Source organism: Populus trichocarpa, chromosome 10 (genome assembly GCF_000002775.5).
Source record: "Populus trichocarpa isolate Nisqually-1 chromosome 10, P.trichocarpa_v4.1, whole genome shotgun sequence".
NCBI classification, from domain to species: Eukaryota; Viridiplantae; Streptophyta; class Magnoliopsida; order Malpighiales; family Salicaceae; genus Populus; species Populus trichocarpa.
The window spans coordinates 17493723-17508915 of record NC_037294.2 but is presented as its reverse complement, the minus strand read 5'-3'; the positions used below and the strand labels follow the sequence as shown (position 1 = coordinate 17508915).

Sequence of the window (15193 nt, the reverse complement as noted above, 5' to 3'; positions counted from 1 at the left end):
GTATACAATCTGAAGAACCCGTTTGCGTGCAGCAGGAAATTTCATCGGCAATTCAAGTCATATTGACAAGTTCAAAAAACCAGCAACAACGGTGGCTTTCAGCTTGTTATCATGTTTCCGCAATATTGAGTAAAGCCGTGGAAGAGATGTTGGGCAATAATTATCTCAAATTCAATAAATTGTGTTGAAATATAAACTATTAAGATAGTGTATGTTTTTGGGTTTTAAAAATATTATTTTAAAAAATTAATTTTTTTTAGTGTTTTTAAATCATTTTGATACGTTGATATAAAAAATAATTAAAAAAAATAAAAAAAATATTATTTTGATATATTAGCATAGAGATGTATAGTATTATAAATATAGTTATTTAAAAAAAATAATTTGAAAATATATAAAAATAATATATATTTTTTATTTTTAAAAATTATTTTTTACATCAATTTATTAAAATAATAATATATATGAAGAATCTGGATTAGCACAATAGCGAGATAATATCACAGAAATGGTGGATGACTCGTAACATCCGTTCTTTATCCATAAATAAACCTTTTTTATTTTCGGAATCTCCATAAATAAACTTATCGCTACAGCATATAGCAAGCATGGAATTTTGACTATGAATTGGCATGTTATAGTTCTTGAGATTCACGAAATAAATATAATATATAAATAAAAATTCCACAATAGTTGGAGGTGTCCAAATTTTTCCCTTTTTCGATGTGGGATAATGTAACCCTTTAGGTGGCGGACAGTTAATTAATTAAAAAATGGGCCCAATCAATTACTCTAGTGGATTGCTGGGTTAAATTAATGCTTTACATTATGATTGGTAGATATATTTTTAATATGAGCATATTAAAATTATTAAAAAGCAATAAAAATATTAATTTAATTTTTTTTTAAATGAAACACATCAAAAATGAATTAAGCTTGTTTAGACCTACCAATTGCTCAATGCTCCCTGCCTGTAACCATCATTTATATCTCGCTTGGAACGAGAGTGTTTGGTAAAGGCTTTTACACGTTGTGCCCTGGTGACGATAGAATTTACTATTGTTTAGTCTGACGCTACAAATTGCGTGGCTAAAAACTAGAGAGCACTCAAATCTAAAATTACAATCTGGAATTTTTTTAGCAAGAAGAATATTCCAATTAGTAAAATCTTAATTTTAGCTAGTGTTCTTTCGTCTTAAATTAATTGTATAATTATATCAAAACTATTATATCAAAACAATAAGTGGAGTTCTCTGCAATTCGATGGATTGGGCGAGTAAGAGAGGGAAAAGGCTATTATGCGCTCACCGTTGCTACAAGCTACTTGGATTGTTCTCCCACTCCTTAATTATTATTATTATTATTATTATTATTTTTAGAATCAAAACAAATTTGCACAAGCTATTTTAGCAGTCTAGAATTGCCAGCATTCTCTGCATTTGCTATTTACATGTGGAATATTTATAGTTTTTTCATCTCTGATAATAATATTATTTTAGCTCTAATTATGATATTGCTAATTTAGAGTATACTGATAAGAAATCAAGTACTAGATAATTTTCTTAAATTCCTTCACTGGCAAAACATGATGACCTTTTCGATGAGAGAAATACTTTGGGCAAAATGGCTACAACATAATTAATTAGAACCACGAGGACGGTGATCATTAATTAGATTATTGAATTCCTAGTGGTATTGATTATTGAATCAGTCTTTGAACGGTAGAAAAATTCCTAGTGCCGCTTGAGTAGGAGGTGTAATCATAAATAATCTGTATATAAAATTGTTTCCCCCTCCCACAATATCTTAATTTAACAATTTATCAAGTTATATGTTCCCGAGAGCGGAGATTTGTTGGGGTGTATTGATGAATTCAAACTTAGGTGGAGATATGCTAACAAAGTGTTCAGAATTGTAGTCTGGCATACTTAAAAGCATGAAAACAGTGTTATAGAGCGTAGTTAAGAACACAGCCAGACATTTCCTTTCTTGGTGACAAAAAAGAAAAACATATACACAGGACGATCCAGTGATTTTTTTGCTTGGTTTTGATCAATTTCTCAACTTATGTTTATCAGGCTGCTAAAAGTGCTCTATTTTAGAGGTTTAGATTCACTAGAGAGATGAACTGGAGACTCTTGAAAGTTTCCCCTGGATTTTGTTGTGATGGCTATTTTGTGTAGATTCTACTGTTATTTTTTTAGGCTATATCTGTTGTTTTGTCCTCTTTATATGGATCTTGTTTTGTTTGGTAATTCCTGCAAAATTGATATGCTACAGGCTTTGTAATTTCACATGCCATCAGATTATGGTGTTCAATGAAATCATATACTTCTCAAAAAAAATATACACAGGACGACTGTTTGCCAGTACTGGGCAATCGGCGGTGGGCAAAAGTCGTCGATCAGCCATGGATTTGCCAATAGTTGGCCCATCAGAACTTGCTAGTTGTCAACCAAATGGTTTAATGGAGATCATCAACTGTTTGATGAGTACTGCATGTTGCTCTAGACCAAACTTGATTGCTAATTAAGTTGCTACCCCAATTGTATCATCTAGCAAAAATGCAAACAAATTACAGGAGAAGGAGAGAAAAAAAAAGAGAGAGGAAAATTTAATAGCGGACAGTTTCCAAGCGGGAAAATAGAGAATTAATCAGAAGTAATATTAAAAGTAGCTAGATGCATACATAAATGATTTGACTTCTTCAATTTCTTACCAGACACCCATAAAGATTTTATAATCAGCTTACATACGCGTTTGCATTATCCTTCTTCTCTTGTTCATCCATGGCGTTGGAAAGTGACAAACCCCTGGTCTCTGGCAAGAAGATTACAAAGAAGATACAGGATATTTCTACTGATCCAAAGACTCCATAAACTACAGAATTATTTCTCCTGGCAGCTGAAACTAACAGTGGAACAAATATGGGACCGAAGTTTATAGCTTGCCTAAACATTGATGTGGCTGAAATCCTTACACAAGTAGGGAACAACTCTGTAGTGTATATTTGCAGGACGTTAAGTGCAGCACACGAGCAGAAAGCAGATGCTAAAGACATGATAATCTGGACAGTCTTTAGTTCTTCACCAATTATTGCACAGACAATGCTACATACCCCACTTGCTATACCAAAGGCCACAACTGAACTTCTCCTATTAAATCTTTCTATTACATAAGGGAGCAAAAGAATAGAAGGTATGGTCAAGGATGCAGTAAGTGTCACGCTAAGGTAGATGTTGAAACCCAAGCTTCCAACCCCCAAGAACATGCCATAGTATACCATTCCCACACCAAAACCAAGAGTCATTGCAGCCAACAACCTTTTCAAAGCCCATCTCCTCTCCAGCAAGCTCTTCATCGATGAATATATGTCAAGATTCGACTGCTCATGGTCGAGGGGCTTGTAGGCAGATTTTAGAATAGAGCTACTAATATTTTTTGTTGGAACCATTTTATTCAGAATTGCAACTGCTTCAGCTTCACGTCCCCGCATGCAAAGCCATCTTGGAGACTCACTAACAAAGAAATAAGCTATTATACAGTAAACGATGGCTGGAATAGAGGTATAAATGTAAAGATATCTCCATGGAGAACCTCTATTCAAGTAAGCTATAAGGGGCAGTGAGAGTGCTCCTAGAGCAAAAAACAAGAAGCCCACCACCCTTACAAATCCACCCGATTTCTTCCCTGCCATTTCTGTTGACATCACAACAACACACGTTCCAATTGATGCGCGAAAAAGTCCACTAACAAATCTCAAACCTGAATACATCCACACATTGGTGGAGAAGGCAGTGATAAGTGCCATTGTGGACATACCCAGACAAGTTAGGAAGAGCAACTTCTTTCTACCAAGCCAGGAATCAGCAAGCGTAGCAAGAGTAAATCCACCAATCAGGGAGCCCACAAAGTAACTTGAAGCCGGTAAGCCGACGATGACTGAACTGCCACATTCAAGGGCCCAATCGGAAACTATCGATGAGCTGGCTGGCTCATCCCAGGCCCATTCAGTGTTTGAGAGATTGCAAAAATTGGAGCTCGAGTAACAAGTTTGATTACTAAAATCAGTGCAGTGCCATGAGGGTACAGCATCAGAAAAGTCACTAATGAAGGTTTGCTGTCCATCGAACAGAAATGCCAATGACACAAGGATGACTTGCAGATATTGTGCCGGTCCAAAACCTTCTATGTATTTTTCGATGGTGTCATCTAGCGAGTGTTGCTCCTGATGATCCAAGGTTTCTATGCCGGACGATAACTGGGATTTTGAGATAAGTGGAGCTGAAGTTGCCATGTTTTGGTATTTGGTTCTATGAACCTTTTTTCTTCTGTTTTTTGAGTGGTAGAGATATGAAAATAGTGAAGCTAGCTTGTCTTCAACAATAAATCTTGGCCCATAGGGGGTAAGAAATTAAAGGCTGGCCGGTAACTATAGGTCTTTTGTCCAAGGATCGCGTCGAAAAAAATAAAACCAAGTGAAGCTGATGATTAGTTTTGGATGATCATATAAAACACGTCAGGGAGAATCATGGAAATAGCAACAAGGACTATTGTTAACAAGGAATCACAAGATTAGTGATGATGAAGAATCATGGAAATAGCAACAAGCACTATTATTAACAAGAAATCAAAATTACTCTTGCTGGAGTCATGGAAATGATAGCATGGACCACTTATGGCTGACAAATTATTGTTTAGGGCCAAGTTAGTGATCGGCTCTGCTTGTTTTCGGCCATATGCAAATATAAAGTTGTGGTGCAGACGGAGGTTATTTTAAGTTATTCTACGGGTGAATTCTTGTACCCTAGTTTTGGTTTCCAGACTCAACCTGGATAGATCGGAAAATCCATCCATTGTGCAATAAAATAAATATACATAGAGAGAGAAGAACGTGAGAGAGAAGAACGTGATTTATTTGTAAAATAATTAAAACAATATTTTTTTAATTAATTCTTTTTTATAGCCATCTTGCTTTGATAATTATTTTTGTTTTACTGAGTTTTATAATGCAGCAATAAAATACTGATCAGTTAAGATAAAATCTTTCATGCCACAAGAAACGAACTTCTGTAAAGTTTGAAACAAATGAGCCCACAACAAAGAACAACCACATGGCTTGTCAAGAACACCTTCTGCAATGAAAAAAAAAGAATTAATTAAAAAACAAAAAAAAGAACACCTTCTGCAATGAAGATAAAGACACCATGTAGTGTTTTAGCTTTATAAAGGGGTGTTTTATTTAAAAATATAATAAAATAATATATATTTTGTTTAAAAAAATTATTTTCAGCATGAAGATATAAAAATAATCTAAAAATATAAAAAATGATTTTTAAAAAAAAAACACGCATCAATTAGTAAAGGACGTGCCAACAATTGCCCGACTCATGTTTTTTTTTTTAAATCTTTTCACAATTGCCGACACAGATTGATAAATATGTCTTCCTCGCTCGAGAGATGCTCTAAAGCTGGATCGAGCAGATCTCTTGGTTACATGTTACGTCCATAATCCATGTGACTATTGTCTGCCTACTGCACTGTATGGCAGTTGGCAGCCTTGTCATAGCAGGAGCAGTTGAAATCATATCCTTGATTGAAATTAAACTTTAATTAACTCATCAGATTACAAGCCCATATCCGACAACTATGAAGTCAGTGACACACAAAACAGTGCACAAACACCGAGGAATAATGCTACATGCAATTCATACCGTGGCAACACATGTCATAGTTTTGAAACTCGGACCGGTCTGGCTGGTTGATCCGGGACCCGACTGACCCAAGCATGGAACCGATCTGGATCTAAGAAAAAACCCGTCTGAGAGTTGGTCTGGTGAAATCCGGTCGACCCGGCGGGTCAATCCGGGACCCAGTAGACCCGGGTAAACCCGAGTGAAGACCCGACCTCCTTTTTTTTATATATGTATAAAGGTCACGCGACGTTTTGGCTGAAAGACCAAAACAACGAGATGAACGATGCACTGATTCACTGATGCAGAATTGCTGCAATTGCCCGGGTCATCATTGCTGATGCAGATACCACAGTTAGTCAGTTAGGTATTATAATTTAGCTAATTCACTTATTTTTAGTCTATTAATGGAATCTTTGAAAGCTCCTTTCTCTCTTGAATTCTTCGTCTCTCTGTTCCTTATCTAGTTATCCCTTTAAAATACACAACTTGGTACTAGCCCCTGTAAATTGTAATATATATATATATATATATATATATATATATATATATATAGTAGTAAATATTTTATTTTTTTATCCTACTTAATTAATTTGAAACATTCAACTGAGTATGCTAGGTAGAGATCCTAAGATTTGAAAGAAGACATGTATGTGAAATCTTTCAGAGTAGATAGCCTCCAAGTCTTGGAGTCCAACGGCAACATGCATGGTAGAAGGAGGTACTGTTGCGACCTTCTGCCTCGCTGCTGCTTTACCAGTATATATAATTGAAGTTATGAAAGGGTTTGTAACTAATTAGATGTTTTATATAGGTATTTTTTTTTTGGGTTGACCTGAGTCAACCCATCTAACCCGTGACCCGATCACTGGACCGGGTCGATGATCGGATCGGGTTTCAAAACTATATTTCATGCTACATAATACATATCTCACTTGATATACAAAATTCAAGTGGTCGTCTTCTCCTATTTCACCCTTTTATCAATACGAAGGTAACAAAACAGGCAGCATGTCCACCAAACAATTGTTGCTAGGCAGAGCAATGGTTGTTTTGTTTTCGTATTTCACTTGGGCTGGGTTTCTAAGGCGGGTCATGAACTTCTGGGCTAAGGCTCTTGGGCCTGCGTTTTATGTTCTAGTTTGTTGGCAAGTGTCAATTTTTGTAAGGGCCCAATGCGCGTAAACTTTCTAAAGTTTGCTGATCAGATAGCGAAGGGCGAACGCATCAACGTCAAAATGAATGGGCTATCTCGGGTACTACTGTCATGTTCCATCTTTACCGAGGTATGGAGGCTGAGTCACCACATCATCTTGGATATATTTGGTATTCTAGAATGATAAAACAAGAAGAGAAAAGACTACAATGATCATTCTCGATGCTTCAACAGTAACAAGAAAATCTATCACTCCACACTTGTGTGCAAAAAGCAGGTTCAACTTGTTTTTTCATAATTGAAGTATAAACTTGGTAAAGTGATGGGTTCAACTAATAAAAACATAGATCTAAATTGCAATCAAACACTTATATATTGTGGTTCAAACCAAAACGTGATACAATTACAAAAACAAACAATCACATAAATAAACGAGTTCTTAATATTCATGTAAAAAAAAGGGTTACAACTCCACTGTAGACCTAATGTCATGATATTCCCCTCTTAAGGTTTTTAAAAATGGTTTTATGTTTAGTAAAAAATACTAAAACCCAAATTATTTAAGAAAAAAGGAGTTAATTTCGAAACAAACTTTCTTATAAACGAAACAAGGAACACCCGTACTTGTGATGTCTTAGAGTTTGGTCTCATGAGATTGTCTCAAGTGCAAAGTTGCCCTCTTTTTGTCAAGCATTCTTTTGTATCTTGCAATTTTTTGCAGGGTGAGATGATGTTAACGTCATGGTTGTCTACTTGAAATACAAGACTAAGATGTGATAGACCAGCTATTCTTATGTAATCATGTGCATAAATTTTACCATGTGTTTCGATGTCAAATTAATGTAGTATATCGATCCTGCTTATACTTCCCAGCAAATGAAAGTTACGTCTCAACCTTTCACCAAAACAGAGAGTGCTTTCGGCTTGGAAGATCACCCATCCCCCTCCATCTGCCTCTCCGCCATTGATGCCGACTCTCCACCACATTAATCGCAATATTGAGATACAATTGCCGGCCCACCTCTTTGTGGATCCCAGATGATAAGCTTTTTTTCAAAAAAATCAAGACAACTTTACTATCAACGTCGAATATAAGCGCAAGTGGGCACCTAGTTTTTTCTTTTTTTCCTTCTGGTATTCACTGACAAATCATGATCACTGATATTTAAGGTTTGATAAATTGGCTGATAGTAGTTATATATAAAATTAAAAGCGAAATTCGTCTGATATTAATTGTAAAAAAAAAAAAAAAAGAAATTCTGTGATTAATTCTAATGATTAGGTAGGCTTATATTCGACGATTCTTCTTTTGGAAATTAAATTATCGTATGGTGACAAGATTATACGCTCGAGGGAACCATTTTGGGAAATGCAGATTTAATAATCACCATTAAAGAAGATACGGCCAGGAAGCTAGTGATTGCACTGAACCTCAATTGCCCCGTGTAAGCTCTGGATCATTTGACCGGACTGAACCTCAATTGCCCCGTGTAAGCTCTGGATCTATTGACCGGAGAGGATTTTGTACTCAAGTATTTGTCAAACATTACCAAGAGCATCGTACCGAATCAAGAGTGTTGAAAAGACACCCAGGAATTCAAGAGAGGTTAATCGCTGTCCATTAACTAAGGAAAGGGAATATTGTAATTATTGCCTATTTAAATTTAAAGTCACCGCGCAGAAGTTAAATTTATTAAAATAACCTTTTTATATTTTTAAAAGAGTTTGCTACGTTTCCACACTCTTGGTAATGTTTGCTTTTGACTTTTATTGGCAACACCTCCCACTATTTTTTACGCTGAACCGATTTTTATCTACGATAAAAGTGAAGTGTACTAGAACATCATTAGCACATCATTTCAAAAATAAAACTCAATTTCTATAATGTCGATTTTTATTTTTTAAAATATTACTTTTATCTAGAGTACTGGCGGGATATTATAATTAAAATAAAATATATATTCTAAAATAAAATATGTTTTGTAAGATGCGCTGTTATATATATATATATATATATATATATATATATAGACACACACACACACATAAGAAGTGGTAGGAAATTGGAAGTTTAATATAGAGTTCTTGAAAGAGTTTGATTCAAGGGGTGTGATGAGAAGGGTATATTTGTCATTAAAAAAGTTAAGAGCTCAAATTTTGAATAGTACTGTGTTAGTTTATTATATAAAAATAAATTTCAGGTAGAAATATGTCAGTGGAGATGGTTGAAACAGGAAGAGTGTCCTTGGCAGCAGAACCCTACCAACATTATTTATCTATGTACGTCTCTAGTGCAGATAGACGTGGCTACAGCCATACCAGAAAACTCCCAGGAAATGTGTGTAGCAGATGAATAAACACTGGAGAAATGAATGAAATGAAGTATCGATGTTGCTGTGGGCCAATCATGAAGACTTCACTGCTCTTATTACGCAGTGATTTTAAGGAAGATTACCCCTGAAGACCAGGGTAATTAGGAGATAAAAAAATGTAGGGTATGATCAAAGGGTCCACAGAGACATTAGAAAGAAAGAGAGAGCTAAATTTATCTCCTAAATATAGAAAGAGACAGCCCCTAATCCATCCGGCTCCTCTCACCTGGAGTTTCTCAAGAGAATCCCTGCAGAAGTTAAACGACAAGAGGAGTCTAAAAGAAAAAAAAAAAGAATAAAGCGAAAGACATCCCAACATGCAAGTCTGTATTATAATAATTACCATCATCTGCCGTTGGACAGATAAGCTGTCCCTTTTTGTCTCTTCCTTCTCATTCTTAGCTATACTCACAACCGTAATAAACGCTTTTATATACAACTTCTGTTCACTTTTACTTTAAACCCCATTCTTCATCTTCAACAACTTTCACTTTCTATTTCATAACATTAATCTCCTCGCAACCATGGGCTCAAGAGCAAGAAGGAAGCAAAGATGGAGCACACAAACCTTAACTCCGCTGCTAGAAGGTCCTGACCCCGACATGCAAGAAGAAGGTAACAAAAAGGAAAGCTCATGGGAAGTAATTCGTGAATGGTTTCGATTGCAAAAGGGTCTTCCAGCAGGTAACAGTTTTTCAGTATCGTTACATGGGAGTATTCCAGTCAAAGGACAAGATTTAAGGCTTTTACTTGGAGTTTTGGGCTGCCCTCTAGCTCCAATCCCTCTAGTTAACGACCCCATTCATCGCATTCACATTAAAAACACTCCTATTGTAAGTTCTTCTACACTACTTATCCATATGTTTATTTTCTTAATTCGGCAACTCCATCTTATCAATTTTTTCTATAGGAAAATTCTGCCGCGCATTATATCATCCAACAATATTTGGCAGCAACAGGGTGTTTAAAGCAACAAAAATGTATGAAAAACATGTATTCAACAGGGAGTGTGAAGATGATTCGTTGCGAGACAGAAATTTCCTCGGGAAAAAACGTGAAGAGCTTGGGGACTAGAAGTGGCGAAAATGGGTGCTTTGTTCTTTGGCAAATGTTGCCGGGGATGTGGTCTCTTGAATTGGTTGTTGGGGAAAATAAGGTCATAGCAGGCAGCGATGGGAAGACCGTGTGGCGTCACACTCCTTGGCTTGGCACTCATGCTGCCAAGGGACCCCAACGCCCTCTACGTCGCATAATCCAGGTACAAACTATATATATAGTGCATCAAATTCAATATTAATCTTGATGAAATTGCCCCCTTAAAAATTGAAGACCATAGTTTTAGTTAATCATAAAGAAACATTAGCCAGAAAACTAGTGATCTAAAACTGGTAGTGCAATATCGGGCTATGAGGGAGAAGAAACAACAGGGTGAACTGAGGAATATTTCTGTTTTTCTCTAGGTTGAAGACGATAAGACAAAATTAGGAACATTGCTTTTTACTCTACAATTTACTTTTAATCTACTTTAATCGAATTTACATACCAGACATAAGGATGGGGATGGAAGACCAATACAAGTTTTTTTCTTTTAAAAAAATAGAATTTGAAGACCTATCTATATGTATAGATCACAATCCCGAGAAATGGTAGGATCTATGTACAACTAGCTGACATGATAGGGAAACTGTCTTGAGCTTTACCAGACAGACTAGCTTCTTTTTTTGAACTCTCACGTTATTCAGAGTTAGGAATGGCACGTGATTTTGTTTTTGACGTCATCTTTGATCATGTTCAAAGTATATTTTTGGGACTGCAGCTTGTAATCATCCTTTGCACTTTACTTTTCCTTTTTTGCACTTTAGTGAATAACACCTGATTTATTGCATTATCGCCCCTTGCTTTTCTTGCCTTCCCCCCCCTCTTCTTTGTTTATTTTCTTCTCGTTCCCATGTCAATCGTTTTCCTTCTCTCCTTTCTCCAATTTTCTGTTTTTTTTTTTTCGCTTTCGAAATTATGGCGAGTTTCAAAGTTAGAAACTATCGTGGCATACTTGAAAATTGAAATCCCAGTACCTCGTCCGGGGCTCCTTCCTTTGCCTCTAGCCCCAAGTGAGTCAAGTGACGGAGGGATGAACATTCCTTTGGAGTTTTTGGGCCAAGCCCCGTTTCCCACAAAAAACCAGGGAATTAGTCATAACTTGTGAAGGAACATTTATGCTTAGGTTTCTTTTTTTTTTTTCAGGAGTGGAATCCCCATTTTGTATATGTTTCCTTTGCTTGCCATGACATGAGAGGAATCACTGGCCTGCAGCTGTTGAGATTTTGTGCACCTTGAATAAAAAGCATATGATTCTACTTCCTTTATTTTCGTGTATTATTGAAATTATAAGGATGTCAAAGCTGAGCTAGAATATGTGTGGAAGTACCAAAATATTTGGACCTCCCTCGTCATCATATCCTTGTTCTTTTACTAATTAATAATTCGAGACTTAGATCAGCTATCCTCCATTCTCAGACGAAAAGATAGGGATCAGTGTCTAACAGTATTTCATTGAATTCTTTGAAATTTATGAATTTAATTTGTGGTTCTTTCATTTGATTTCAGGTGTCTTGTCATGCTTCCTTAGTTTTTATATATATATATATATATATATATATATATATATATATATATATATATATATAAGCTCAAACCTGAAACCTCTTAAATTACAAGTTATTAGTACCCTGTCCTGCATCTAATTATGTGCTCGAACACTAATATCACCTAAAACTTAGACCTTTTCTTCGTGCACTTAATTAATCATGTGGTGGTATTCCAGGGCCTGGATCCAAAGAGTACAGCCAGCTTATTTGCTAAAGCACAATGCTTAGGGGAGAAAAGAATTGGCGAGGATGATTGCTTCGTTTTAAAAGTAGCTGCTGATCGAGAAGCTGTAATGGAAAGAAGTGAAGGGCCAGCTGAGGTGCTTAGGCATGTACTGTATGGCTATTTTTGCCAAAAAAGTGGCCTCTTAATGTATTTGGAGGACTCCCATCTAACAAGGGTACAAACTCCAGAAAATGAAACTATCTATTGGGAGACTACTATAGGAAGTAGTATTGGCGACTATAGAGATGTGGATGGTGTGTTAATTGCTCATCAAGGAAGGTCAATTGCTACAGTTTTTCGATTCGAGGAAGTGTCAGTGCAACACAGTAGGACTAGAATGGAAGAAGTATGGAGGATCGATGATGTCGTGTTCAATGTGCCAGGGCTTTCCATGGATTATTTCATCCCTCCTGCTGATATCTATGATGCTTCTCCATGATTAACTGGCATTAACTATAACTATGTTTTTGATCTAATTGCAATACTGGTGGGGTTTGTGGTGTATTTAATCTTCAAGTGTAGTATGTAACCGGTTTCCAAGCCACGAAGAACAAAATGACCAATTCAAGCTTGGGATGGAATAAGATGTTAAGTTTATTAGGTATTCACAGGCGTTAAATCTATAATATAGCTAGGTGAAAAGTTGTATTCAAGCTTGTTATAATCTTCCCAAGTCTACTTTTGAGTTGCTACTGAGAAATGGAAAATCGGAGAACGAATCTTACTGACATTGGCGAGTGTTTGTCATTTATAATGTCTCTTCTGAAAGAAAACTCATGAACTGGGATTTGCATCGAACTTTGAAGGGGATAAAGCACGGGCTGGGAAGAGCCTGATCGAGGACACAGAGAAAACTCTAAGCTGGACTTATTAACCTTAGAAATAATTTGTAGTAGGCCATTTGTAATTATGGGCTTAATGCGCTGTGACCTAGTAATCAAGCAACAAACCATATTGTAATTGTCTCAGCCTGTTTTGGGCCTTAAACCCTGTCATGGAGTTTCTTTTCTTTTCTTTTTTGAGAATAATTGCTTCGCTTGGATTCGAAGGGAAAACACTTTTTTTATATAAAAAGTTTTATATATTCTTATTTATTTTATAAATACTGTTATTTCGATTTCATTTAGGTAGAATGTTAGATTATTAAATCCAAGAAAGAAATGTGATACATGAAGTAAAGTCACGAACATTTCTCATAAGAAACTTTATGCATCCACCATAAATACGAAGCATTAAAATGATTCTGATAAGAGGAGGTGTTTAAGCTTAAACGGTGAATTGTCCCGACATTAACCCATGGAAATTAATGGGGGGAGGTCTAGTCCAATTATTTTTCAGCATAACTCAAAGAAAATTCTTAAATCATATATTTAACACGTATAATTCAACACCCCCATAGCTTTAAGATGAGAAAAACATATCCTAGTTCCCAAGAAGAACAGAGATCTGATAACTCACAGGCCCACCTCGTAGGAGGTGCTACGCCTTAGCCTACAGATCGGAGTCTATGGGAAGCAATATGAGCATGGTTGTCAAACTCGCGAGTTGACTCGTAAAATCGCCTGATTTTACGAGTCAACTCAGAGATATAGTGTGAAATCGGGTAGTAAACTCGAAAATCAGCAAACTCGGTTAAACTCAGTCAAACTCGGTTAAAATCAGTCAAACTCGGTAAACTCGGTCCGAGTTTTCCGAGTTCGAAAAAATTAACAAAATCTATTCACTCTTCTCAGAATCTCAATCCTCTCCATCCCGTTTGTCTCACAAAAATCCCCCTTTCCCCAAATCCACCAGCAACGCCTTCCACTCTCTTTCTTTCTCTCAAAACACCCATTTTTTTCTCTCTACACTCAAGTCTTCACCACTGCGACGGAGGCGCAACCACCAGAACCAGGTTCTTGCAATTTACTTGGCTTTCGGTGGGTTTTTTAGATTATTAGAGATACAACAATGGAGACATCTCTAAGATATGGAGTAGATTCCAAAGCCCTCAAAATTCATGCCAATAAGAGGTTTGCCATTGATTCCAGCACCCACTTGCAGGTAACTGAGATTGATTTCTTGATATTATTTATGGGAATTCTTTAAAATGCAAATTTAGGGCTTTAATTTTTAATTTTTGTTTTTGTTTAGGTTCATAGGGGAGCTAGATACAAGAAGTAAATTGTAAGCTGTTGTCCTAGCTACCATATGCAACTAATATCTTCCTTCCCTTACCATGACAGAGGAATTTAAAAGCAGCTGCGGAAGTATCTTGGAGCATCTATAATTTCCATAGAGAATAAGATGTTAGATTCAGAATTGGGTATGAAGTGATTACCAAGGTACATTTCCCATAACTTTATGGTTAAAACATCTGAAAGCCTGTGCATTGTGTTATACATAGTCAAAAGCAACTGCTTTCGACTTGAGTTGTCTTCCTTTTTTTCCACTTTTTATTTATTTTTCCTATTCAGGTGCCTTATCTGCAGATTAGGAAAAATAATTGGACCCTCAATGCTGACATGAATGGTAAATGGAATGTCAAATTTGTTTTGTGAGCAAAGAAAGAGCATGATATATTCTCTTAGAGGTGAGATGCGTGACTGTAGAATGCTTGTTGATATATTTCTTTGTTTTAGGTTCTGACCTAACTGAATAATAAACTGCAATCTGCTAATATGTATAGGGCCATCAATTAGATTTTTCACAAATTTGCATCCATCAAGAATTCTTACCTTTCATGCTAATTTTAGGTGATCTCTTTTTGTGTAGCTTGTTCGTTACAATTTGCCCCTCTTGTGGGATTCAGTAGAATGCTTAATTCATATTCTCCATTGCTGATTATGGAACTTGTCGAACTAGTGTTTGTGACTTGCATAAGGTATCCAACTAAGTGTATGCTGTATAAGAAGTTAAGATAGGAAATCAGCATATACTAATACCCCTCACCCATTTATCTTCTAACACTCTGTTGCCAACATGTATTTAAATGAAGAAACTAAGAAGGTCATTTGAGCTGATGAGCAAAAACTGGTATTTTCTTTGTACAGTAGACTTTTCTATTGATCTATGTTTCTATTTGTTGGTAATTTTTTTTTTTTAACTCTTTGCATGGATAG

At 36.1% G+C, this 15193-nt stretch overlaps 2 protein-coding genes across 2 annotated transcripts; one reads left to right on the top strand and one right to left on the bottom strand.

The window, feature by feature from the left end:
- Window positions 1-2743: 2743 nt before the first annotated feature.
- Window positions 2744-4297, bottom strand: LOC7481607 (organic cation/carnitine transporter 3). Its single transcript, XM_002315045.3, has one exon. It carries the CDS (start codon window positions 4295-4297, stop codon window positions 2744-2746), a length of 1554 nt encoding a protein of 517 aa, XP_002315081.2.
- Window positions 4298-9072: 4775 nt separating this feature from the next.
- LOC7464561 (uncharacterized) lies at window positions 9073-12822 on the top strand. Its single transcript, XM_002316119.4, has 3 exons — window positions 9073-10054; window positions 10132-10479; window positions 12043-12822. The coding sequence occupies exons 1-3, from the start codon at window positions 9746-9748 to the stop codon at window positions 12529-12531; spliced, it is 1146 nt and encodes a 381-aa protein (XP_002316155.1). The 5' UTR covers window positions 9073-9745; the 3' UTR covers window positions 12532-12822.
- Window positions 12823-15193: the final 2371 nt, after the last annotated feature.

Bases quoted from the DNA above. Each gene is read 5' to 3' on its own strand.
- LOC7481607 (XM_002315045.3), bottom strand. From the start codon at position 4,297: ATGGCAACTTCAGCTCCACTTATCTCAAAATCCCAGTTATCGTCCGGC.
- LOC7464561 (XM_002316119.4), top strand. From the start codon at position 9,746: ATGGGCTCAAGAGCAAGAAGGAAGCAAAGATGGAGCACACAAACCTTA. The intron at 10,055-10,131 runs GTAAGTTCTTCT...TTTTTTCTATAG, and splicing joins ACATTAAAAACACTCCTATT to GAAAATTCTGCCGCGCATTA. The intron at 10,480-12,042 runs GTACAAACTATA...GTGGTATTCCAG, and splicing joins CTCTACGTCGCATAATCCAG to GGCCTGGATCCAAAGAGTAC.